This window comes from Anoplopoma fimbria, chromosome 7 (genome assembly GCF_027596085.1).
Source record: "Anoplopoma fimbria isolate UVic2021 breed Golden Eagle Sablefish chromosome 7, Afim_UVic_2022, whole genome shotgun sequence".
Classification (NCBI taxonomy): Eukaryota; Metazoa; Chordata; class Actinopteri; order Perciformes; family Anoplopomatidae; genus Anoplopoma; species Anoplopoma fimbria.
The window spans coordinates 17346043-17373809 of NC_072455.1; the positions used below are offsets into that span (position 1 = coordinate 17346043).

At 39.9% G+C, this 27767-nt stretch overlaps 1 protein-coding gene across 1 annotated transcript in view; it reads left to right on the top strand.

Annotated features, from left to right (window-relative positions):
• Window positions 1–27767, top strand: part of LOC129093217 (inactive ubiquitin carboxyl-terminal hydrolase 53-like) — a 32525-nt gene continuing 4758 nt past the window's right edge. Inside the window, 15 exon segments of the mRNA XM_054601152.1 lie at window positions 1–166; window positions 8019–8728; window positions 9708–9800; window positions 9960–10094; window positions 11795–11905; window positions 12794–12876; window positions 13118–13202; window positions 13371–13517; window positions 15038–15187; window positions 17459–17627; window positions 19597–19743; window positions 20983–21129; window positions 23654–24100; window positions 24103–24442; window positions 25263–25330. Of these exon segments, the coding sequence (XP_054457127.1) occupies window positions 8585–8728; window positions 9708–9800; window positions 9960–10094; window positions 11795–11905; window positions 12794–12876; window positions 13118–13202; window positions 13371–13517; window positions 15038–15187; window positions 17459–17627; window positions 19597–19743; window positions 20983–21129; window positions 23654–24100; window positions 24103–24442; window positions 25263–25330 (2266 nt within the window). The 5' untranslated portion in view covers window positions 1–166; window positions 8019–8584.

A 27767-nucleotide genomic window follows, 5' to 3' on the forward strand; every position in this document is an offset into this window, starting at 1 on the left:
TCTTTTTAGTTTCCAGCGTCTGCCTCTGACTTGAAGTAACGCTACATTTTAACCAGCGACTCCTCCGGCTTCTCGGTCCCTCTCTCTCCCGAAACTCACCGAGAAATACTTCAACTCTTGAGGATATTATCACCGCACTTCGGGCTTATTTTGTCTCCCCTCTGAGGTGAGTAGCTCTTCATTTGAGTTTTATAAAGTACTTCTTTACACTTTTACTGTGTTCTGTGTTGCCAGCAGCTTGCGAGGCGGAAATGCATTTTTTACCTGAAACTCAGGTGAGACGGAAACCAGGTAGGCCTGGTGCTGAGCTGCCTCCAGGTAGCTTCAGTTAGCACAGGTAGTGAGTAATACAATGTGCTGTGAGTAAACGTGTAAAAACACCATTGTTTTGTCATTTGTATAGTTAATTTCGAGTTACAGTGAGGAAAAAAAACCCCGATATATTTTCAAAAGTGGTCCGTAGTCGCAGTGTTGTTGACAGCCAGTTATGCGCAGGGTTTTATCATTAAGTATTTAAAATATGTGGCTAGAGCAACGAAAACGAGGTTTTAAATGACTACTCGTCTGGTGTTAAGTTTGAATTTCCACACAGTATTTCCTTGGTCTGTTCAAAAAAAACTGTATTTACTACCATTCTTCTCCTCTGTGTTTAATGGTGTTGTGTCACTTCAGGGTAAACAAGCACAGTCTTGGTGTGGACTGAGAGATGTTCCACATTGCGTAATTTTCGCACACCATTTTAACAAAAACATTCAGAAGTTGATAGGAGCTCATTTGCTGACACTTATCCCTTCTCCACCTGGTGCCCAGAGGAGAAGACCCCCACCTGAGCAGGCAGACCTCAGTCCCAGAGGCTCAGTGGTGATGAGGCAGTGAGCTCATCCTCCCCCGTAGACATCATGCACACTCAATCCTTTATGTTGATGCTTGGAGAACATTTCCGTCAGGTCTGAGAAGGTGAACTAACTTAAGGAGTCATGCTGAGGAACCGGTTCTGACCTTAAACCTTGTGTCACGGCTTTGTTTGCGAGCTTGTTGAGCAAGAGTTCTTGGAGTTGGTGTGCTTTCATTCTGTGTTGTTTGCTCAATTTGATATTTGTGGATCTGCTCTCGATGAGGCGATACACACTTAACTCAGGCGTTTGCATCTTTTCATTTAGTTGCAGTAATTTACTAGTAAGTATATAGATGGATAGAGGTATGATATTTTTTTTCTTTTGAAGAAGAAAAGTTGTTGCTTTTCATTACACTTAATATGTATTGGCAAGCTGTTGTTAAATGGGGTGGGGGTGGGCATTAAGGAAGCAATTATACAAGTGAAGAGGAGGATGTTATATTTCAATTAGATTATTTGCAGCATGGGATCCTGGACCCTGTGCTTTTGTTCCCCCTCTTTCCTCTGTCAGGAATAATGGGTGACTCAGCGTGGTGTGGCTGACCTGTTCAGTTTCACAGGGTTGAATGCGGTGAACGTGTGCTGGAAAGCGGCAAGCCATCGAGCAGGAAGCCCACACAGGAAACGACCGTTGCATTGTTGCCTGAAGGCTTGAACCATGTCTGCAGTCCGTAGGGAATGTTGCAGTCAAGTTTAACCGTCTTCAGTGTTTTTAGAATGCAGGGTCATGTTTTATTGCTTCTTCTCTCGTATGCAGTGGCTACTTGTGCTTTGTGTGTTTTCAGACTTTTGTGTGTTTGCCCAGTCCCTACTTTTAATTAAAATAAACTCACTGGCAGAAGAACTGTCGAGAGCCAATGCATTCAATCAGAGAAAATTAGAACATTGTGTCGACAGTAGAGAGGAAGGCAAGGGAAAAAAAGTTTGTCAGACACTTTGTTCACCACTTTATAAGAAAAACAGATAAAGTGGAATTCTGAGTCATCTTTGAGACTTCTCTATAAAAATGTGGCTTTGCTCCTGTGTTTACCATATAAGTCACAGATTTAAGAAGTTAGCATGACCGTGTCCAAAATAGTTTTTTTTATTACTCTGAAGGCGAATTTGAGACATGGATAACGGCCAGATGTCATACGTCACTGTACAACAGTGAATGCGTTTAAACATTCAGTGGGGGATAACTAATTAAGATAAGTCCATTTTACAACAAGTTCATCTAGCAATAGAAGCAGTGCAGCCTTTGAAACTGCAGTTTATAACCTAAATACAACACAATCTGTTACGTTGCAGTTTTTATTCCATTCATTTGGATACCTTTTTGCTTTTTCTCGGACCAGGTCATTATCAGATGCAGCTAATGCCCCACAAATGATCCGTTAAAGAAATGGTTGTTCATAGTTTGTTTGTTACTCTATTTTAGAAACCATTTAATCCTCTTTTTAGCCAGCAGTTTACATTAAAAAGTGACTGTGTGGACCGCTTAAGTATAGGTGTGAATAAGGTGGAAAACTTTCATAGGTCACAAAGTATGACTCAACATAGCTCCAAAATAATTTTCTGAAGGTAAAATTTTATTATTTACAAGTTTCTCATTTAATAAAACTCTTATTTAATTTCCCTAAAAACAGAAGATAGAAGGATGCACAATACTGTGCTACCATGGGAGTAGAAGTTGCTGTTGAACGTTTTCCCCAGTAAGGAAAGTCATTCATCAACAGCAAGTCAGAGTTGAGGAGTAACACAGGGGAACGCTCTCAGTTGTCATGCAGGTGGATAATTCCCCACCTTGACGGAAAGATGTATTGATCTGCATTGAGAAAAAGCTAGGGCGTACATCAATTTTACTCATAGTGTCCCAGAAGTTGTAGAGGCTGAATGTTGTACCGTGCAGTGGGGAAAGTTGTGTTTTATCAAGTAAAAGGAGGATTAAATATGTATTTAAAGGCTATGTACGACCTATGAAAATTGTATGCATTTGTGGTGTTTGATAGAACTGATGTAGAGGGAATTGTTGGCATCATTATTGGTATTGGGTAAATTGTTCCAACAAAGGCCTCATCGAATGTCTCTTCTCTCTTTTTCTTCCGTTTCCACCATGTGTTTCCTTTTTCACTTCTTCCAGACATTTGATTAGTGTGACTCGATTTACCACAGATTGATTCATCAGCGACTCTTTTCATTACCATATGTAGGAGATCAATTGAATCATTCTTAATGAGGCTATCCATCAACATATCACTAATAGATAGATTATAGCAACCGACTCCCCATGCCTTCACACCAAACATGCCCACATCTTACTGACTCCCTCGGCTTGTCAAATGTGCTGATGCACAACACACTCTTTGGCTGATTGCTCCAAGGTGCTAGCCTTAGCATTGTCCCTATGACGAGGAAAAAGTAAATCCTGTCTGAGCAAGCCTTTGTTTAAAAAGGAAGACTGGAATTCCTGTACCGGTGCTGCTGAGAGAAAAAGTGAAATTACTTCTTTTGTTTGGCTTCTTAGATCTGTGCAACATTTTTTGCAAGACTTTCCAAAAGCAGGACGAGCTCTGTTGGTTTTGTTTTTTACCTGTACATAGTTACAATTATATCCATCAAAAGTGATGTAGCGCATGATCAATAGTCTGGAGCCTTTAGACCAGCTGCTATAATCAAACAACAAAAGGATCTGTATCTGGCAATATGGATCATCAATGATCGGCAATTAGTATCGGTGTCAAAAAGAACTTGATGAGATATCTCTCAAAGTGATATTTGCTCCTTTTTTTCTTTTGTGCTGATCCGTTTTGTGATCTGATCCGTGACTCTGATCCGTGATCCGATCTGAACCGTGAGTCTTATGATCCGTTGCACCACTATCCATCAATGTCAGAGTTCTCTTGGTTGCTTTTAATAGTCAATGTAGAAATCGTGGCACATAAGCATATTGGACAATGACGCTAAACGCTCCTAGCATCATGTTGCACTCATGTTCTCTGGTGCTGCAATGATGGAACAGAAGATGTATCTGTGTAAACATACAATAATTGTTTTATAGACTAGGTAATAGAGGATAAAAGTATTCCCACTGTGCAGGGGTTATCTGGTTATTTTTAGTAAAAGTATAAATGTCTACACAATGAAAATGAGTTTAAGTACATGATGTTTGTCGTATTTTCTGCTATTTTAAATGTTTGGTGCTTTGATTTTGTAACATTTACCTCACTGAATATTCCTTTTTGCTACAGCCATGACTTTATTTTCCCATGGGGATCAATGATTTCATCTTATCTCATATCAAACTCACTGCTCTTAATCTTTTAGCGTTGCATATGATTGAACCCTTCTTCTTTCATGTGTTTGAGCTCATAGCTGAATTGAAAACCCAGACGTATCTGGGCCATTTGTTGTCCAGGAATCCCCAATGTTAGGTTTATTAATGGCAGATAAAAGATCAGTGTTGAACAAAGAACTGACTATCATATGAACATAAACCCAGAGGGTTTTAAGGAAAAAAAAAGAAGTGGAAAAACTTGTAAGGGTTAGCCGAAGTAAGGGAAATTAGCCTGAATAAAATGGTTTCATTCACTACTGACACTTCAAACGGAAGGGTGTCAACAGACGTCTTGGCTTACATTGGGTAGTGACGTAAACCTGGCTTCTTGACAACATTGTCAGAAGCCAGTTGAGTCATTTTCTCCACTTAGGTTTATAAACAAGGAGGCCAATACATCACATGGCTGCATTCAGTTGAAGTCAATTATGAGGGATCTGTTTTACATTTTTGAGAAAGGGTCTTTTATTGAAAAAACATAAAAGCATATGAAATACAGAAAATAAGCCTAATATCGGCAAAGCCGCCTGCTCAGGCAATGTGCATCAGTATTTCAAACTCTTCACTTTTCATACCCGCTCACAGTATGTGCCACTTTAACCTCTCTGGATTGTAACTCAGCCAGTCCAAGTCTAAAAATGTTCGCCTGTCCTGCAGTGCAAAAACTACATGGTGCCAGTCACATGATGTTTTCAGATGAAAGGTGTCACGCTTAATCTGATAAGCTTGGAATGTTGTTTTAATTTCTTGTGGCGGAAAAAACGGATGTGGGAGAAATGTTACTAAGTTGTTCTCAGCAATAGCCTCATCATATCACAAAGATAGGAAAATAACAGTGAAAGTACTGTTGGTTATTGATAAGTAAGGGCAAACATGTTAAAATGAATCAACTATTATATTCAAGAGGTAAAAAAAATGACACTCCTTTGCCCTCAAGTATCGTAGCATAATCTTTTCAAGAGAAAATTATGTTATTGAACTGTAGTCAGCAAGTGAAAATATAAAAATATAGTTTAACATAATTGGGGTTGGCAGTTTTCAAGTGGACCACCTTAATGCGATAATATTTCTAGGACCAGAAAGGCAGGGCCATATTTATCCTGGCTGTTGTCAGCAGTGTCACAATAGATGCTTTGGCTTCATTCTCCATGCCATCAAATGGGCATTGAATAATGTGAATGTTAATGGAAAATTGATATGGAAGAGATACCACATGGTTATGTTGACGTTTGTTTGTGGAAGTCGTTGAATTGTGATCTCCTGGAGTGATTGAGTGATAGTAATACCCCTGCAATTTAATTAAATTTGAATAAAATTAGTTACTTTATTTAAAAAAAAACTAATTTCCTTTTTCCAATATTTACATATTCAAACTCTTTATATTTATATCTATTTATATTTAAAAGAGTTTGAATATGTAAATATTGGAATAAAGAAATAAAGTTTTTTTTTTATTCCATGGATATTCTGTATGTGCCTGGAGATGTCTTATGATGAAACCTGCAAATAGTAGCAACATGGTAGGGCATGTGTTGTCATTGGTGAAGGTGGGCCTGATACTAATCCAGAAACAGCAGCTCTTAAGCAACTGTGAACTGATTGAAGTGATTGCTTTGGAATGCCAATTGTTATGGAGTCCAGACATAAAGTACAGAGGCAAACACTTAGCATGTTTAGTTGAATCATGAATCAAAATGGCTGTGAATTCTACATGTAAATACTAAACTTCAGGTTGCACCATTAACTTGCTGTAAGGTAACATTGTTGCAACATCATCATTCATTGTAAATTCCTGAAATACCAGGATGGAAATGTTGGCCAACTGGTTTTGGCAGAAACTTATTGTGCTTCTGGAGGCTGTCACAAGAGGGAATTTTCATTGTTTGTGCAAAGTAGGGCAGTATTTCTTTGTCCTCACACCGAATAACACAATGTTGGAGGTTTCTTCTTTTTTTTTTTAGGTGTTGAGGTCTAAAAGAGGCTGAATCACCATGTGTCACACAGGGAACTATTGCTCATTGTGGCTTCTTTATTTTTTTTTAGTTGCTGAAAGTACATCGTCTTTGCTTAAACTTAATTTGTCTATAAAGACACAAAACAAGCTTAGAATGACATGAACGAATATCCTATTAAAATCACAACAAGCATATTAAAACGTGCAGGCCATGGCTATGTAGTATGTCCCTTTTGGGGCATTCCTTATTGTAATAACCTAGACTCAGCTTCCACTGCCTCACTCAGCGCAAACATATTCATCCATCCAACCTCTCAAAGTAGATTGTGTTCGTTGCTGCTCTCGTAGGTGCAGAGTGCAAGTTTCATAAATTGAACTGCATCTTCAGTGGTCTGTTACAATGTCCTCCACTGCTCATCTCATGATACAAGTAGGTCAGGCCAGTACTCTTTTGTAGTTGAGTTCAGAAAAGAATGACAATGCCAGGAAACTGACAAAATGGGACACAAAAGATACTTGAGGCACTATTTTATGTATTGACATTTTGGTAGAATATATATCCACACACTTAAATCTATGCAGAGAACACTTTATTATTAGCTTTCGGTCTAAATGACCTTTCTCAGAGCATACATGGTTCAGCTGGAACGGCAGGTGTAGAAACAAACAAATCCTAATCACTGTATGCACAACAACTCTGCACACCCTAGTTGTAGAGGCTCCGCCTCCTGTGAACTACAGTTTAAAGTGCTGAATGTAGTACTGGGAGGTGCAGCTGAACCATGTATGCAATGAGGAAGGTCCTTTGGACCGAAAGCTAAAAATAAAGTGTTCTTTGCATAGATTTAAGTGTGTGGATATATAGTCTACCGATTTGAGCTTTTTGATATTTCCAGCACCTTATTTAAGATAAAGCCTGGTGAATCGGTGGTTATCCTGTATGTATGGACATTTTAACAAAACTCTATAGAAAAATCTATCGGGGTTAGTTGTTCAGCAGAAAATTTATCAGAAAACTAGTCTGGCAAGTATGATAAAAACATTTTTTCAGATACCAAGTAAATTAATATATAAACAATTCTCATTTACACTTAATTAAATGACTTAAAATGAAGACCTTCAAACTTTCTTGTTGTTGTTCAGCAAAATAACCAATTTTTACAACTTAACCTCTGGGCTCTGGTTACTACTAATAAGTATTTCTTGCTAGTTTTATTTTGACTTTTTAGTCAGATGAAAAAATAGCAGCTTAATCAAAATAATAAAGTTATTGCCTTCCAGTCAAATTGAATATTAAGAGGTTGGAAAGACTGGTCAGCAATGAACAATATTAAGAGCTTGGGACGACGTGTCAGCAATGACAGGAGACCTTTAATGTTTGGAGATTTTCCTATTCTTCGCAAGTCATGAATGAATATGAGCTAATAGTACTTACCGTGTTCATACTAGGCCTGTTCTTGGTCTACATTATTTTTGTTTCCTTTAAATGTCTACTTGCTGTTGTCATCTATTGTCTAGGAAACTGAAATAATTATTTCTGAATGGTAATGTGCAACTTCAGCTGGGGCCAACTTTAGTTGGACACGCCTCCAGTGCAAAGGGTGTTTGTAAAAGTTAATATATAAGCTTTGTTGACATCTAACCTAGATTGAGCAGAGATATGAAGACTGTAGTCTTATTACAGTACAGCACAGTTCATTTCTCAACTACAAAATGTTGTACGGTGAAGATAGCAATTGAACATGCTAGAAAATAATAGTGCTCACATACTAGAAAATATCAGGAAATGATAATAAACCCCATGATGTAAGCTAAAATCTCATTTAACCTATTTTTTTCTTTCTGTAACACAGCCCAGCCGTGTTTCCTGCGCAGCCCGGATACGTCTTTGCTATGGATGGACCTCTGAGAGGGACCACTGAGTGCAGCTGCACATCTTAAATAGCATCAGGACCATGTGGCAAAATTAGCTGACAGGCGTCCAAGATCTCTTCTGACGCTGTTTGTGCAGAGCCATCAAGACTACAGGATGACTGTGGAATGTAACTTCGTAGTCAAAACACATCTTATCAGAAGAATTAGACCGCTGATCATCAAAGGCTTCCCAAAACAAAGACTTGGATTGTAATTTTTTTTTTTGTATTTTTTCTTTTTTTGTATTGACTTTTTATTACTTTTTTTTTTGGGTGGAAAAAAAACTTTCTAACTAGCAGAAGAAGTCAAAGGATCTTCTACATGAGTTGCAGACATGGATTAGAAGCCCATGTGTAACAGGGCAGCTGCTGCAGCTCGTGGAATAACTTAACCCCAGACTGTTGGGGAGTCACTCCTTCAGGGGCCGAGGGATCTGATCCCAACACCAACCTGCCCTGCTGTCGTCTGACTATCCCACCTGTCTAAAGGCAGACCCCTCTATCCAATGGCATGGGTCAAGTTCTTCAGGAAGCCGGGGGGCAATCTGGGGAAATCGTACCAGCCGGGGAGCATGCTGTCTCTGGCCCCCACCAAAGGTCTGCTGAACGAGCCGGGCCAGAACAGCTGCTTCCTCAACAGCGCTGTGCAGGTAGGTGTGTCCTGTTGTTTCGGTTGTTTTTGGCTGGATCCAATTCAACATTTCCTGAAATGGTTAAGCTATCCATTATGTGGCTGTCAATACAGTGACCAATTAAGTACGTCATGTGTTTGCAGGAAACAAGAACGTTTCTGTATCCTCTTGTTAATTAACTTGAATTACTTCTTTTATAGGTTTATGTAAACAAATCAGTATGTGTAGGAATATTTTGTTATGAACCATAATGCATAGCAGTTTGTAATTGGATTTGTTCATTTCATACATTTATTTCATATTAAAGATGAATTATCAGGATTGAGTAGCACTAAGCATTGAGCTTTATTGGAATGATCACCGTTTTCTGTGTTTCTATACTTTGGTTGAGTCAATCTGGACCAAAGTGATGGACAGAAAAATATTAATATATAGTAACATATTTTAGCTTTTAATTGTAATGTGCAGAAAAGGTCATATTTGTCACGCAATATTTATATGAGGTAAGACTGTGTTGCAATGTTTAACTTTTTCACTTATTGCTGTCTTCCACAAGGAGCTGTACACCATGTTCCACCCGCTTAACCACTTAAAATATGACCATTATTTATTTAGAAATGTCAAAGCTTAGTCACTGTCTTGTTTTTGACTATTGGTCCACTAGCGAGTTAGTACATTACTGCAGACAAACCCACAGTGAGGTCATTCTCGGTGACTGTGACTCAGAGGGTGAGACAACCGATGAGCTGGTTTCTACATGATCATTACCCGCAGCTTTGTTTCTGTGAGTCTTTCCCCTCGCCCACTCCTCATCCTCATGACCTTGGAGACTTAGTCCTGATATCTTATTGCCATAGAAACAAAAACAAAAAAGATATGGATTTGTCAAGTTTTCGTATATAAGATATTTCCCACCTAAAAAAGGCTCTAATGTCATGTTCATTCTAAAGAGTTGTAGTGTAAAGAATTAAGCTCACCTCCTCTTTCCCTTGTGTAGGTACTATGGCAGCTGGATATCTTCAGACGCAGCTTGAGGCAGCTACCTGGACACTTCTGTCTGGGAGAGTCCTGCATCTTTTGTGCATTAAAGGTAAAACACAATCAGAAACTTGTTTAATGGGAGCTTGCATTAAGGTTACATTTTTGTTTGTCGTTATGAATGTGACATCTGTTTGGTTGACATATCTGGACTGTGTAACTGAGTAGTAACAAAAATGTTTTTAAAAAAAATATTTGTTCTCCTCTTCAGGGCATTTTCTCCCAGTTCCAGCACAGTCGGGAGCGCGCCCTGCCCTCTGACAACCTGCGTCACGCCTTGGCAGAGACCTTTAAGGACGAGCAGCGCTTCCAGCTGGGCTTCATGGACGATGCCGCAGAGTGCTTTGTAAGTTCCTGTGGCAACACGTCTGTCCTGTGGAGGGAGACTAGTGTACGGAGAGGCATGTGTGTGTGTTTGTGTGTGTGTGTTTCCCTGCCACACAGTTCGGGTAATGCACCGCAACAAACTGTTTGGCGAGGTCACTGAAAGAGCTTCTGTCCCTCCCTTCCCCTCCCATCAACCCCTGCCACATTGCTGCTAAATATCATCATGACAGGTTATGTAAGCGCCAGAGTTGTGCTTGAACCTCTCTGTTTTGTGCTACGATAGTATGTCGCATCATTTCTGTGCCTTTTATGCATTCTTCATCTTTTTTTACACCTCAGTCCCTGATTGTCTCCTCTTCTGTGCACAGCTAAGCATTGCTTGGGCAGAATATGTGTTTTTCCTTAACTGCAGTGTCATTTTCTTGTATAGTGGTTTCAGTTATATTTTTACTTTAACCATCAAATATAGAACGGATCCTGCAGCATTTTTTGTTCATCAGGCTTAATTAGTTTATTTTCTTCTCACACTTTTGACCAACTCTTAATAACAGTTTACCCAGACAGCACAGATGTTTCTTGATTTCAGTCATTGTTTATCCACGTAGGAAGACCAATTACATTGCACTGGATAAACAAAGAGAGAGAAGCCAATGTTTCTGGAACAGAAGGGCAGAGAACTGTACTATAAGTGAACACTGGTTGAACACAAGTTTGAACATGTATGTGTGTCACTTTGCTTCTCAAATGAGAAAGTAATCACAAATGTAACAAATAATCAAGATAGATGCAGAGAAAGCAGCTTTGGGGCTTTTTTACGCCACTGTGCCTGTGATAGCTGTGGTCAGAGGCATTATGTTTTTGGATTATCAGTCTTCTCCATTCTTATGAATTTTATATCTCAGACACGCCTGCAGGGAACTTCATTACATCTTGCAAAACTGTCCACATTGACTCAAGGATGAGCTGAATAGAATTTGGCGGTCAAAGGTCAAAAGTATCTTTTTGGCAATACCTCAAGAATTCATATGCTAACTCTGACAATTTTACATAAACTTCTAACAGAATATTATGATGAAGGATTGACATTTTTGACAAACATGGATGCAAACTGCAACTCTTTTGGTTGACAGGGGCATTCAACCACACATGGTAATTCTAAATTCTAGTTTCTTTTTTTGTCTGCCAATTCCCCAAACTAAAACTCAACAGTAACTTTTTTCATCTAAGACTCAAGCTTGCGTGCCAAAGTTCCTATCTTTTATAGACAATCTTAATTCTTAATCCTACGCAGATCTTTGCCCTTGAGCATTCACCATGTAATGCATTGGCAGCAGTGTGCAGTGTGCACAATTTATGTGAGGGCTTGGCCAGTGTCAGATTAACGGCCTGTGAAGTTGTGCCTGTAACCTTTGCAGGCCTACCTTGCAGCCTTAATATTTTATAAACTCACAAGCACTCCATAGAAACAGGTGGGAGCTAGAGAATAACTTGCTCTTTAAATGTGTTCCTTCTGTTGTCAGGAATAAAACATGACCTCATTTTATACTATTGATATGTAACAATGTGTTCCACTGCACTGCAGTTTTGCTATTGGGAAATACCTGCATTGTAGTAAAAATAGATAAATAATTGCCAGTTTTGCTTGTAAAGAGTTGGCTTTACAACAACAGTGTAGGAAATAGTTGCCCAATACCTGATAGATCTCCTATTGTGTCACAGGAGAACATTCTGGAGAGGATCCACCTGCACATTGTGCCTGAGGAGACAGATGCCTGCACTTCCAGGTCTTGCATCACTCATCAGAAGTTTGCTATGTCAATTTATGAGCAGGTCAGTAGGGTGTTAAAATGCATAAGCACCATGATGTTGTTTTATTTGGACATTTCAAATTAGTCAAAAAAAAGTTTGTGATACTAATGGGTTAATTCGGGCCGTCTGAGGAGATGTTAATTATAATTTTTCCTCTTTTCCTTTTTGTTTATATAGTGTTTGCTCAGCCTCTACATTAATGTGTGGACAAGCATAAGACATTAGCCAATGTTAGGATTAATCAGCACACACAAACACAGACAGGTACATGAATCACTGTCTGAGACAGTAGAAATCCAATCCGTCATGGTTTGATACTGGGTTGACCCAGAGGAATAAGGAGGGTGTTTCTGGTCCGATTCCACAGTGCAGCAGCAGCAGCAGCAGCACCAGATAAATCACAGATGGTGTACAAATAAATCCCAGCACAACACCACTCTTCCCTGTGGCTGTGATGCCCATCACTGACTCGGTCCCTGTCCCAGACCAGTTCCATCTCTGAATCAAACAGATAATACGCCTTTGGACTAAATCCCTTAGGGGCACAGTCTGTGGAATTTATTCCACCTAGACTTCAGGACTCCCAATCAGGCAAATATTACCAAGCCTAAATGAGGAATGTCTTGGTCAGAGGGAGATTGATAACTTCATATATTAAATTGAATGCTTTATAATGGCAGTCATTTAAGATAGATGCTAAAAACCCATTGTTTATAACTGATCACAAGGAAAGCAGCAAGAAAAGTCATAATCTCTTGCGTTTTTTGTTTGTTTAATTTTTCCATCTATTCTTGGGAAAATGACATGCTGACTTTGATAATTATTCTTTGTCAGCAGAAATGTGTGCTAAAATAACATCTGTGTATGCTTATTTTTTTTCTTTGGTCTCCGACTCTCTCCCCTCTGCAGTCTGTGTGCCGTAGCTGTGGGGCATCCTCCGACCCACTGCCGTTTACAGAGCTGGTGCATTATGTCTCCACCACCGCACTCTGGTAAGGCACAGGCGATACGAAACTTTCTTTGCTTCCCCATTGTCATCTGTCCGGCTCCACTCTGTTTTCACTTTTCACGTCGCTTTCTGCACATTTTCACAAGGCCATAACTTTTTGTGCTGACGTTCCACACACAACTCCTCTCCACATGCCTTAATCTTCATTTGTCTCTGTCTCCCTTCCTCTTCCTTGCTTGTTTCGTTCCCATGCTTCTGCTGACAGTGCTTCTCATCTTTTTCAGTCAACAGTCGCTTCAGCGCAGAGATGAGTCATTTGGGGACCTGTTACAAGCCGCCAGTACAATAGGGGACCTTCGGAACTGTCCAGTAAGTGCTATATGCAAAGTGTCCTGCAGAAGCCTGTCGTCCTTTCATCATTCTTTGGGAATGTAGTGATTCTCAAATATTTAGTTTTGAGATATTTTTACCAGTTAATTGGGTGAAGTTGCTTTTGGGTAAAACTAGCCTTTGTTATATGTCTTTGTCCTTCTCCAGAGCAACTGTGGCCAGAGGATTAGGATCAGACGGGTCCTCATGAACTCCCCAGAGATAGTTACCATAGGCTTCGTCTGGGACTCTGACCAGTCAGACCTCACAGAAGACGTTATCCGCTCGCTGGGGCCTCATCTCAGTCTCTCTGCAGTGAGTCTTCTTTAAGTAACATTTTATGTGCAATTTACGCTTTGGAGTTCTGCTTTTTGACTTCTCGAAAAGATTTTTTGGCATTTCAGCAAGAAAAATTGACATACGGCTAGACCGTTTCATTTCACTGACCTTTTTCAGATGAAGTAATTAATTATACAACAGGATATAAAATAACTCTCCAGACATGGTTCAGTTTGTAAGTATCATTATCGTAGAATCGTATAAATTCGTTCACTCACACAGCTGCTATTTCTTGTTTTTTTATGTTCTAGGGTCAGTCTATTTTGGTGCAATAGAACATATGTGGGAAATAAAGTGGGGATTTATTTCTCTGTAAGTCGGGGCCGTTGCGTAAGCAGTCAACACCCAATGCCCAGTTGGCCAGCGCCACTGATCAAAAAGCCCCTGCTGGCATTGGTCAACTTGTCAGAAAGCCCCTCCCCTCATTTCTGTGTTTTCCTGAGCGTGTTTGTGCATGCCTGGCTGAGGGAACACGTGGGCTGAATAGACGTCACTGAGATGGGGATAAAACATGTGCTCGAGACTGCTTTTGTTGCAGTGTTTATATTCACACATTCTTTATTGAAAGTATGCACAAATATGGGCCAATGTAACTCCTTGTCTTTCCCTAAAAACACATTTTCACACACATAAACATGGTAAGGTTGTCTGCAGCATTCACAGGAAATATGTTTGTAAAAAATTGGCACACAACTTACTAAATATTTCTTAGTAGCATACTCACTAGAGTACACTGTGTTGGATAAACTTCACAACCAATAAAAAACAAACAGCGAAGTTTAGATTAGTACAATGCCCATATGCTTCACGCATTACATAACTTCTACATTGAAGTATCCAAACCGTTTGTTTGACAGCTCCCTCGTTTGCATTTTCCAAAGCACACAAACAGAAGAATCTGTCAGACCCCCATCCCACTAGTGTGCCACAAAGGCCTTTATTCATCAAGAAGCGTTTATATTCGACTTTATTGGGTGTTAACGGGAGCCCTCCACCCCCATCGTTTGCTATGAAATCTATTGTTTGACAGAGTGAGAGGGAGACAGAGAACTGGCTGTGCTGGAAACATGGGCGGGAGAAACATGAAACCAACACTTTCTCCATGTTTCTGCTAAATGCAGTACGCTTTAGATTTTTACATCTTTCATTTTGTCTTGCTGGTATATTTCCACAACTTATGAAATAATACAATAAGAAATGACTGCTTTATGTTGGCATTTAGGCCATTAATAAGTATGCTGTGGACCACTGTAGAAGTAGTCTAGATATCAAGTGCTTTGAGGGCGCTGATTTAAACCAGCACTTATTCGTCCTGATTGTCAAATCAATGCAGGTTCATTCCCTCAGACCTTAATCTATCAGAAGATGGAGTAACTGATTCCACTAGCTGTCAACATCCCAGACTTGCCTGCCTATTTACTGTAGTGTTGATGCCGATAAGTAATTGGTGCATATATTTTTTATATTTTCACTCTTATGTGTATCTATGGACACAGCTCTTCTACAGGGTGACAGATGAGCATGCCAAAAAGGGAGAGCTGCTGCTCGTGGGAATGATCTGCTACTCCAGCCGTCACTACTGTGCCTTTGCCTTTCACACCAAGTCCGCCAAATGGGTCTTCTTTGATGATGCCACAGTAAAAGAGGTGAGACATTGCGCCCTTGTGCTTAAATTATTTGTCAGTTTACTGAATCAGTTCATACACAGAAAATGAATCGTCAACTATTTTGGTGATCGATTAATCATGTCATGCCATACCAAAATATTTTCTGGTTCCAGCTCCTTTTTAAATATGAAGATATGGGATTTCTTTGTTTCATATCATTCTAAATTGATTATTTTTAGATTATGGACTGTTAATAGCTAGCAGTTTGGAGACATCACCTTGTGCTTTAGGACATTGTGATTGTGTGTGTTTTGGATTTGAAATTCCATTTTACAGACTTGGTAAAAAGGTTGTTAATTGTGAAAATGATTGCTAATACACAGCAACACAATTGATATGAGCTATTACAACACATCAAAAGCTTTGTTTCATGTTTTAATATAGGAGTCTACAGTGAATTTCAGAGTCAGCCATGAGGCTTGTTATGTTGCATCTTGCATCAAAATCTTTATAGTTTAGTTTCCACAGGTTATTGGTGTACAAATGGACCACAGAACTCTAAGAAAACTACTCACAAACATGTGCTCTTCTGATTTAATAGAACATGGTCTTATTTAACAAGCAGCAGCAAAAAGTAGCAATGTTCAGTCTCCTATCTCCATCACCAACTCTCTTTATCGCCCAATAAGGACCACATCGATTGCCCTTCATGAGCCTCTGGGTTTGCTGAGCCTTTATGGCACTGAAGAGCCAGCTAACCCCGCAACCCCCACCCCCCCATTTCTACTGCAGTTCCCCAACTCTGTCATCACAAAGTACTGCAGTAGTGAATTGAAGCTTAACCAGTAAAGATTATTTTATGGATCCCTTCACACGTTAAAGTTGAGGGGTCATTGAGAATGCCGAGTTGCTTGGTGTAGATGTGTATGCTGTCTGTCTGCGAAAAATAGTTTTTATTTGTGTGTTCGTGTTATGTTGCTAGTGGTTGTGTGTGTGTACAGCATATAGGCTGTGAATTCTTTTGTTTCACATCCTCACAATTTTCTCGGGGACTGTGGTGCAGCGGCTGGCTGGCTCTGTGTCAATCCATCAGCAGCTTGTGCTGTGTGTGCAGCCCCCCGACTGAGATGGAGGAGCCACAGTGCTCAGCGCTGCCAATTCCATACCTGGTTCAAAACTTGCCAGCAGTTCTATGACTCCCCTAGTCCCAGACACTAAATGACTACAGTGATGTAGCCTGATCGGTGCTTTTTCAGTGCATGTGTATGATAAAATACAGATGAAATACAGTTTGTTGAATAAAGTAGCAGAAGGGTGAGTTACATTACTTGTGACTATAACATGGGCATGGAGAACTCTCCATTCGTAGTGTCTGGTAGTGTAAAAAATGTTTTCTTGTAACTGACAGTATAACTGGACACCTGACACAGGTATTTGTTTGTCACTTCAAATTGCTCAGTATTACATTTTAGGTAATGGCATAGATGAGATGTTGTGTTATAGCTACACTTTTAGTTAATGTGGCGAATACAACATTCAGAGAAGTCGGTGCAAAGATCATTTCAGCCTCATGGTGCTCTTAGAATGGCTGTGGATTTTAAGTATTTTACTGTACAGTAAGCATTCACATAAACAGTCTATTTTTTAAATGATATCTACCTCTGCAGCGTTCCATTGTTTGTGTTTCCTTTGTTTTGCTTTGCATTAGTTCTTCTTTACCACATACCTCCTCCTCCTAGCTCCCTCCCTCCTCCCTTTCCACCGTCATTTGCTTAATTAAGGAGTACACAAGCTGTTAGCCTGCAGCCTGCCTCTGTGGTGCCTTTGTGGCGAAACACGCACCTTTCACAGCTTAGTTATTAATGTGTTGCGCTATCTGGCCTCAGTGTGATTATATTCACTCACAAATTAGACTATGCACAATAATGTTGAGGTTTTGTATTTTAAAGTTTACCACAGAATTTTATGGAAGCTGTCTGATCATCGCTGTTGGGTTGAGATTGACTTGGGTTGTGATATTCTGGGGATGGCTTATATCAGATCAGTTATACAACAAAACCTTTTTGATACCCCTTTGTAAAATGAAAACAGATGCGGGTCACAAGAGAATAAATTAAGTATAAATGAATTATAATTATAAAAATTCAAATTGATTGATCTGAAGAAAGCATGTGGATGTAGACAGATTATTTTAACTGTAAAGGTTCTCTTTTTATAACATTTTTTCCTGCATAATGGTGCAGAACTACTGTGTCAATGTGCTTACATCTGCAGGTGCATTGACCACCTTTCCTCTGTCTTTTGCTGTAGATTGGCTCCAGGTGGAAGGATGTGGTCAGCAAATGTATCAAAGGTCACTTCCAGCCTCTCCTCCTCTTTTACGCCAACCCAGATGGGAGTGCTATCACCGCAGATGATGCCTCAAGACAAAACAGCAGCCAGTCTCACTACAAAACTCCTGTCAATGGAGAAATGCAAGGTATGACCTGTCTCAATCAGTCCTGGTTCTGCATTGGTTTCTATTACGTATATAGAGAATAGGTCAGAGGTAATAATGATGAAAGGAAAGTCCTTATCATTATTAACATGTAAAATATATGTTGGCATGTTGGCAACATAGTTATAATCTATGGGGGAAGATGAGTTGTTGATTTAGTGTCCATCAAATTCCTTTGGGATACGTGTATCTCTGTTATTATTGCTGGTGAGTGTTTATTCTTTGCTTTCACTAACCATAATCCCTTCCCAAATGACCTATTTGATTTTAGTGCCATACTGTAAAAGACCCGTTAATATGAAGCTCAGCACGGCAGCTACCTCTCTTTCGTAGTGTCTACAGTCGTAAGGATAGTGCTCGATGTGGAGGATATAAAATAAAAAACAATACGCCTCTGCAAACATAGCTTGTTTGACAAAGAACAAATGTAATTTTAAAGGGGACATATTATGAAAAATGACTTTTTGATTGCTTGTGCACAGATATGAGCCTATCAACCCACAAACTGCTAAATAAGACAACCCAGACAGGGGCTGGGCTGCATAGATGTCTGAACAAACATGATTCAACAAGCCTTTCATTTGGCTCCCTTTCCTATGTCACTTGCAGTCTCATTAAAACATTTAGGCTTTAGAACTACATTTGCGAATGTGCACCATATTTTTCTTGCAAGTCAATCAGAGCAGACTGGTCTTTTTTGGGTGGGTGGCTTAAAGAGACAAGCTATTGCTCACACCATTAGTTGCCATTATTGCTGACATTGACGCTGAAAAAATGCGTTGCAATATTTAAAATCAAAAATTAAAAATATAATCCTCTGTTCATGTTGCTGCTAAATACACTCATAAAGCCATATGCATGCTACTTTAGGAGTTCCACTGATTAATGCATTATGTCAACGCACTGCGGGCAGTGGAGGGAGACCCGATGTTGTTCATCTGCATGTATGCTTCTGCATGTAGCCGGTGTGTTCTGACGATTAATGCTTACTTGTCCAAAAATGCTAGACTATCGATTTTGATTACAATCGGGGAAAGTGTACTCTAAGAATATGGGGATCACATTTTGATAGTCTATTATGATATATTTGTTTAGGATTTCAAGGGGAGCCTTTTGTTTTGTGCTGCATCATACAATGACATGGCCTACAGTTTGACAAAATGGTCTATTCAGTTTTGGGGATTTTAAATTATCATTAATCCATTTTTTGATGGATTATACAAGCGCTAAAGCAAACCGTTTCAGACAGAATTTGGGTGAATACCAGTATATTCACAGAAAATATAAAAATGATGTGTTTTTTGAAAATTAAAGCATGTAAACATGTTCTAGTAGAAAAAAACAATACAAAAATATTAACTTTAAGTTTAGCATTATATGGCTCCATTAAGCAGCTCTTGCCTTTGAGCCGTAAATAACCCCCCCCCCTTATTTACAAATCACTTTAACTGGTAATCTAATTCAGAGAAACATCAGCATCCAAAAACAACTCTTAATAGGACGTGAAAAATCCCAGATCATATTTTTTGCCTTTGCAGGCAGTAATGAGAATTTGTTGATGACAGCTGAATATCTCTGCTGTTTGGATTATATATCCCTGGATTTGTTTGGTTGGTGAGGTTTTTATCCCCTTTAAAGATCCTCCTCCAACTCTGCATGCTGGCCAAGCCCCAGGTCCAAGCTGTGGCAGCCGCTCACTGCCCATCAGAGCTGACAGGGCGCCGGACCAAACTGGATGATCCTACCAAAAACTAGGGAGAATTTTTGTGTGGATCTTGTAATTTAAATTCAGTCTCTTATAGTCAGGTGCAGTCTGTGTATTTGTTGATATCACATTTATTTTTTAGCACAAAACTTCAGTGAAAAGGTGTTTTGGAAAAGACAATCCTGCATATATGGCATAAGCTTGACATTTTTAAATGTTTGTTTCCTTTTTTTTCCTCCTTCACAGGCTTAGAGTCCCCAATTGTAGCCCACAAGAAGCTGGACCTCACTAGGGAGAATCTGAACGCAATGTTGGGCCAAGGCTCTTTCAAACAGAAGACCCCTTCAACCCTCAGCAGGAGCAGCATTCAGGCCAGTGGAGGACGGGAACCAGGTAAGAGGGGACATATGAAAAGACTGTCAGTGTTAAGAATGCAAAGAGAGGGAGATTCATAAGTCAAGATGTAGACGAACATACTGCATAACGTTCCATTTTAGTTGAAGTCATTTAATCAGGTTTTTTTTTCCTTTTGTTATGAAAATTCTTTCAACATTACAAAAAGTTATCAACCTTAACAAAACTATGGTTTAAAAACACAGTGCGTGCTTATGGAAATAATGTGTCTTGTAGTGATGATCAAGAGTGAAAAATGTGCAATTAAAGAAATGTGCTACAAAAAAAAGACATTGTGAGTTGTTTATAGTTTGGAGCTTTGAAAGACTTCTTAAGTTATACATGTTTTTGTCGAAAGAGAGTGCAAATAGTTTTGGCATAGCAACCAGAAGAAGAGATAATTAAATGTCTTCGCTGTAGAACTAAATCTGTCCATGTTGGTTATACAGAGGGGATTAGGGAACCTCATTGAGGAGACAGGTCACAAAGTGCTGCCTGTGCTGCACACACTTAATGCAAGTACAAAGAAGAGTGTAAATTTAGAAGAAGAGATAAATTAAGAAAAACAAATGGCCTTATTCGAAAGACAATAAAACAACTTTGTTTTCAATAGTCACTCTGAGCTTTCAGAAGCACCACAGTCAAATCTGAAGTAAAATGATTAACCTCTGGTTCGTCGATATATATATTTAGTCTCTCAAATGTAGTCAAAACTATTTTTCTTTTAAATGCATGATCTCTTCCGGTTGTACTCTCATACAGCTAACAACCACAGTGTGATCATTGTTTCCAGTGCCATGACTCATCATTAGGTTTCAGAGTGAAAATCTGCCAGACAGAGCAGGGACGCCACTGCATGGGCATGTTTCCACCCTGATGCCTTTCCCCTCATGTAGCAGAAAATGTACCGTATACATCGGCACAACGATGTGCTGTAAAGTTTGCATCTGTCTACTCACTCTCCAACTGCTAAGTGCCTTGCGGGCTGCTAGGGACTAAGAGATTGAAAACATTGACAAGGAAGAGGATGTAGTGACAGTAGATTAGATATTGAGATAAAAATAATTTTAATGGTGTCTGCAGTATGGAAATCCCCATCGATTCAGCTGACTCAACTGAGATAAAAAAAAAAAAACTAGAATCAATTACATACTGGTTATATCCCCTCTGTCCCTCCATTAGGAAATTGTGCCAAATTCTTCATGGTTCTACCTTTTTATATCTCTTTTTGTTTTATAGTGAAAATTGGCACCAGCGAGCCCAAGAGTCGCCTCAGGGATATTTCTCGAGAAGTTGCCCAGAGAGCAGGAGAGGTGCGTGGGATGCATCTATCCAGAAGAGAGCCTGAGAGGAGCGGTCATCGGAGGCCTGAGTCAGGCTACAGAGGTGGGTCGCACAGAGATGTCGTCTGGATTTATAGATGTGGACTGTATACACATGATAACTATCAGGCTTTAAGATACAAAAGGCTAGCCTTCCACTTCCACAGCCTTTATGTAACCGTTTGTTCAGGAGCAATGTGTCAGAAAGGGGATTAAGAGCTGACGTCTGTTGGAGCTTGCCTTCACCCCACTCTCTCATACTCAGAGCCATTGGTTCTCCTCTCTGTGGTCTACGTAAACATTTACAATTACAAATGTACACTATAAAGTAGATCTAATACTGTATGATTTCATAAGAAAGTGAATTTAACTAAGAAAAGAAGCATTCCTGGCACAATATCCCCATGTCCCATTTACCTCACACATTGTGTGTCGGTTCTAATCGGTAGGCTGATTGGTCTACTACTTTAATACTCTTTTAGAAGATCACTGCTTTCAATTAAGTATCAGTGAAGGGATTATGGAGCACAATTGTAACACACTCCCAAATCCACCATGTCAACAACAGTAGCCTGTGTTAGCAGCAAGCTCACGTCCCATTATGATTGAATGCAGTCGGCTTAAGGAGGCTAGTGTCTCTGCCGTGATGAATGGCGAGGCTTGAGGTGACACTACAGTTAATGTAAGTAGTATGAATTTACAGCAGCAGGGCTCGTGCCCAGGCTAGCACTTAGAGACTAAAAAGTCTTCTCCAGAAAACAAAACACTCAAGATAGCTTATGCAACTTTGATGCTCATATTGGAATGTGGGATAACCCCAGGGTATTTATGAATGATTTCTGGCAGTATTTATTTAGACATTTTATAACATGGTCCACAGCCTCTTTCAAACACACAGGTTGTATATATATACGACCAACATGGAGAGAGCAATGATTTAACTCTAGCAAAAAGTCAGCAAAATCCAAAGCGATAGGGACTATATCTCTTGCAAGCTTTCCAAGCTCTGACAGTTATATGTAGCATTAAATTCACTCTTTGTTCCTTCAAACATTAAGTTGCAGCAGATCAGATTTTCCAGGTCATTTACATGATGACGCCAATGCAAAGCATGCAGCCTCTGTCAGCTTGAAGTTAGGAAAATGCATCGGATAGATGAACCTATCAAAGTAATACGCCACATTTTCCATGAAAAATTAAAGAGATTTAAAATTTTATTTCAATGATTGAAACAAACCTTTTTTTAGCCGATTGAAATCAGAAATGTCACTGCTGTGTGGATATAAAGGGTGTGTAGGTTAATTCATAGCTTGACAAGAAGGGACTTGTTTCCAGGAATGACGTCTGGCCATATATTTTGAAAGTGGCTATTATGGCCAGAAGTGTCCTTGGAATAGCAGACACACTATCATGTGCAGACATGTCACTTGTGCATTCATAGATAATGCACATGTATGCGATACACACACAAATACACATTTTATCATGTGTATCTGCATGTCTGTCTGTACCTGAGCTGGTTACCCCTCTGTGTACACACCACGGAAGAAAATTGACTCCTGTCGGCTGTAATTCACACCTTCCTGTCATCTGCACACATAAATGTCAGTGACCCTGTTGTCGTCATGCACGTCTCTCTCTCTTTCTGCCCAACCTGCACTGTGCTTTAGAACAGCTTTGTGTCAAGGTGTCAGTGAAAGTCAAATTTTGGTCTTGGCATTGTTATTAATGACACTGTCTTTTGCCATCAGGCGATAGATAGATAGGAATTTTAGCAGTTTGAAAGTGAGGAAACATTTTTTTCCGGCCTTAATAGATGTAACATATTTCTAATTTCTAAAATTTAAACAAGTGTTATATTCTTGAATAATGATTTAAAGTGGCCCTATTATTACTTTTCACTTTTCCCCTCTTCTTTAGTGCGTTATATATATATTTTTAAATGTAAAAGGTCCGTAAAGTATAAAACCTGAAGTCCACGCCTAGAAGGAGTTACCCTCCCCCTCAGAATCACTGCTCCTAAGCTGTCTGAAACGGCTCCATTGAATTCTCTCCTTCACTTCCGTAACTTTATGAGGTCACAATGTTACGGAAGTGAACTACAACTCTCCGGCTAGTTTGGCCCTCAAACAGGATATTAGAGAGACGGAGCAGAAGTTCATATCTACCGTGGTGTAGTGGTCATGAAAGCGGTCTCTCACCCAGGAGGCCCGAGTTTGAATCTCACTGTGACCTGTTGTTTATTTGTCATGCTCCATGGGGGAGAGTTTTTGAAATGTGAAATGTTGACAGCAGAGCGGGCTAGCTGACCAATCAGGGCAGACTTTGCTTTCTGGAGGGAGGAGCAAACGCTACAATGGAGTATTTCAGAGTGAGGGTGAGAAGAGGTGCTGCAGGACAGCCAGGATGAGAAAAACAAGGCAGATTATGAGCATTAACGCATGTGAACATGTTGTAACTGAGATAAACTTGAGATAAAAATATGCACCTGGAAAATAGCATCATAGGGCCTGTTTAAGATCTATTTTGGATGTGTTTTGCTGATCTCATAGTTAAAGCTCTCATGAAAATTCCTTTGTTTAAACCAGATCCAGGTCAGGACAGGACCTACTCCCGCTCCGTCTCCCCTCCGGAGAATGGCTTCAAACAACACCTGGAAACTCGTCTGTACAGCAGCCAAGGAAAAGGTCCCACACGGACTGAGCGAATACCCCACCTTGGTGGACGGTCCTCTCATGAGCCCCCTCGCTCTCACTCCAGGGTCCAAGTGTTGCCCAGTGTGCCCATTATCAATAGTGGTCATCACATCCGGAGAGTAGACCAAGGCTCCAACGGATATGATACCGACAGCAGCCAAGACTCCAGGGGACGTCCTGGAAGCGGAGGGAACAGCCGCAGCAGGCCCAGCCGCCCCTGGAAGCCCATGCGCGAGGCGTTAAATGTGGACAGTGTGTTAAGTGGCGTCAGTGGTGGTAATTTGGTCAGTCAAGAGCGAAGGCAGCACAGCCCACGGAGAAGACCCAGTAGTCAGTCGCCTCCCGTGACCGAGAGCGAGACAGAGATCTCACGTGGGGAGGCAGAGAAGAACGCAAACCTAAGAGCCTTATGACCATCTACGAGGACGAGCAGAGGCATGAAACAGGTGGCAGCCGAAGCTCGCTGGACTCAGATGGCCGGGGCGGCTACAGTGACAAGGACAGGTCAAAGGGCTCAGCAACTCTTAAAGTGCGGAATGACAACTGGAAGATCCAGCGGACTGAATCTGGATATGAAAGTAGTGACAGACTAAGCAATGGCTCCGCAAATCTCGACTCGCCTGTGGTAGACAACCTTTCTTCCAAAGACCTGCGGACCATACCTGAGCTGCATCTCACAAGGTAAAATACACTGACTGAGATCTATGTTTTTTTTTATCGGCCACAAAATCTTGGCTATGCAAAGTATGTCCAAAATGTCTGTTGCACAATTTTTGCTGTGTGATGTAAGTGTCAGAACTTTTCTTTGTCATCCCACCCATGTCTTACTCATTTAAGGATTTGAGTCTCAAAAGTGCTGCCATATTTAAATGATTAAACATTACAAACAAACTGTTCTAAGAATAGCAAGACCCCATTTAGCATAAATGCACACAAGGCCGATGTGTCAGCCTTATTATGTTTGGCTGTCATTTGATGGCTTTGTAGTACAGGTTTTGTTTGGAGATAATGATCGCAGCTAGCTGACATCTCCTGTACTCAGAGGGGAGAGCCAGCAGATAGCCGGCTTCCTCAACCGCAAGTTAATTATTCAAGCCCATCTCTTGACAGCCAATTGCTCCTTTGTTCTGGGACTGACTAAGGCTGAAATCACAAAAAATGTATGACATTCACGTAATTTTATTTGGGTAATATTGCATGACTTTTAATCTTTTCTCCCCAGTTTCATTAGGTTTTATTACAACATCTTTAAATATTTAATAGCACAGACATAGCATAGCAGTTGCAAAAGGAAACCACACATGCCCCACAGTGCACAACAGTAACAACAAAGGGGGGGAAAAAAATAAGCAATCCTTTTTTGACAATCACTTTCAGGCAAAGACTATTACTGCAGAAATTATGACTTGGTATCAGATTACACCACAATCAGTGGTATCATACATCATATATATGTAGCAATACGCAATGCATGAATAATTGAATTGATTTTGTATTTTAGGGATCACTTCCCTCAGAGAAGAAGTGACGATTTGAAGGCTGACATATTGCACTCCACATACTCCACTGGTAAGTCATTCTCACACTATTTTATATTACTGGCGAACACCTGTGTGTACATCATCATTTAAGATATACAATGGTTAAGATTTGTTATATTTAGACATTTGGTAGGTTCCAGGAAAAATAGGAAAATGGAAAATGTCTAGCCATAATTTTGTAATTTACACATATAAATCCAGAAGAAATATAGGTTTCCTGTGTGTTATGTTCTGGAAATAAGCCACATATTAAAGTCAGGCTTTCACAAAGGCTGGCCCTGAATACATTTCCTCTGCCCAATAGACTTCTGTGTGCTGTAAGGATCTGAAACATTAAGATAGTACTAAGCCATTTCCTTGATTTATTGTTCCATCAGTAGTGTAAGGTCACAGCCTGATGGAAGGGATACTGTATTGAAATAAGTGTGCTCTGGTTCCTCACTGACTGGCCTTGACCTTTGTTTCCTGAGTAAAGTCTATGTTATGCAGCACACAGAGAAATGTACATGGGCTTAAACGAAATATTTACCCTTTAAACATTATTGGTTTGTATCAGGTCTTCTTTCCTTCTTCACTCATATAAATGGTAAATAAGAAATTTTGAAAAGAGAACCTTAAGGACTTTGTTAATTGTTGACTGCAGTGAATAATACATTTTTTTTTCTAAATTTACTGTAATACAAAATCTTGGGGATCAGTTTGGACACAACTACTGTTAAAGTAAGAAGTCTGTAGAAACAAAAATATGATGAGCCTCAGATATGAGCCATCTTACGCAGTTGCAATAATATTATTTTTATATTCTAGACAGGATGGAGGGAGATTAGATGACACGAATAACACTAGGGGGTTTCTGGCCTGAACACCCTTCACATTCTTTATCTAGCACATGCTTACTTGTTATACACAGTATCAGCACAGAGAACAGGGAAGAAAAAAAACATTTTTAAATTAACAAGTATCTTAAAAAAAATGCCTCACTAATTCCCTCAACAGGAACACGCTGAGTTAATCCTGAATAAGAGGGGGAAGATGAGTGAGCTTGTAGGGGCCACCCAGCTGTGCCCAGCTGGGCAGAAAATGCCATGACTGGGCCTGTCAGGAGTTGGTATTCAAACATGGCAATGAAAATGCCATTTAGTAGCACCGCAGTTATTTCAAGGTCCCAAAGAGTTATAAAATGCAGCATGAAAAAACAGCAACTATAATTTGATCTTTCTTGAGTTTTATTCAGAGTTGAAAATGTGCTTTTACAGAAGTTCAGTTAGTTGGGGAAACAAGCAGAAATGCTTAGTGTTGAATGCTGGTTTTGTCATTTGCCTGTCAGATTACATTATTTCATTTTTTTTGGTTTACATTTCTCTAAAGGATGTCCCCTGAAATAATCCTGAAAGGCTTGTCAATATCTGTTCATTATTGATTGCACAAACCTACTTGTTGTACCAAGGTGTTTGTAGAATGTGTAACATTTTTGGAGAGATGCGCTTAATGAGTTTATTTCCTCACTCACACTTCCTCTTTGATAAGTACAATTTCAGAAAACCTCTTTTTGTATTTGAACAGTATCTACATCTGTATCTTGAGTTAGTCTTGATTGATTTGACCAATGCCTAGTAATGCTGAATTGTTAAACCTAAACTTGGCTAAATATCTCTGATCGGGCCTTGCGAGTTTGGTTCTTCAGGAGCCATTTTAAAATCAGTACGGGACATTTGCTCTGCTGTCTGCAAATTGTATTGACAAGCTTCAGTTAATGTGTTCTAAGGGCATTTGGCCCGTGTTCAGCAGTGGAAGTCTGGCCTGAGCTGCAGTTTGAGTGAAGGCTGAGCAGATTCCAGTTGTGCATTTAAGTCCAAAATCCTTTCTAAAATTGCATGTGTGTGTGTGTGTGTGTGTGTGGGCAGGCAGTTGTGATGAGGAGTTTGTTTTCCATTATGACTAATAATTCTTATGCTCATTCGTTGCATCAAATGAGGGACCTCTAGTCTTGTTCTAGGGCCCTCTTAGTCACCCTAATGTCCTCGTTGTGAGTGAATCTCATTGTGCTTCATTATACCAATATGGAAGTGGCCTCGGCACATTCTATAACGGCTGAAAGGTCAAAGCTGTCAGAGATGGATTCACTTCAGCCTGTTATCCTGACAGAAAATCACGCCTTTTCTCAATTTATCTTTATTTGCCCCGGCGGCTCCTGCAGACCTCATCAAGAGTCCAGAGAATCTCACTTGAGAATTTGTTATGGTTCAGTTTGCACATGATTGATTATTATGATTACAGAAACAGAAGAGTTGTGTACTTTACTTGGCACTCCTATTTGTATAAAACCCCAAATTATGATTTGTGTGTCCCACAAAGTTCAGAAAAAGACCATAAGGAGTAATTATGAATATTATCTTTTATCCGCCTTGAGTTGTCCTGATGAGTACTCGGCGTGAATGAGGCTGTGGCATGGTATGAGTACGTAT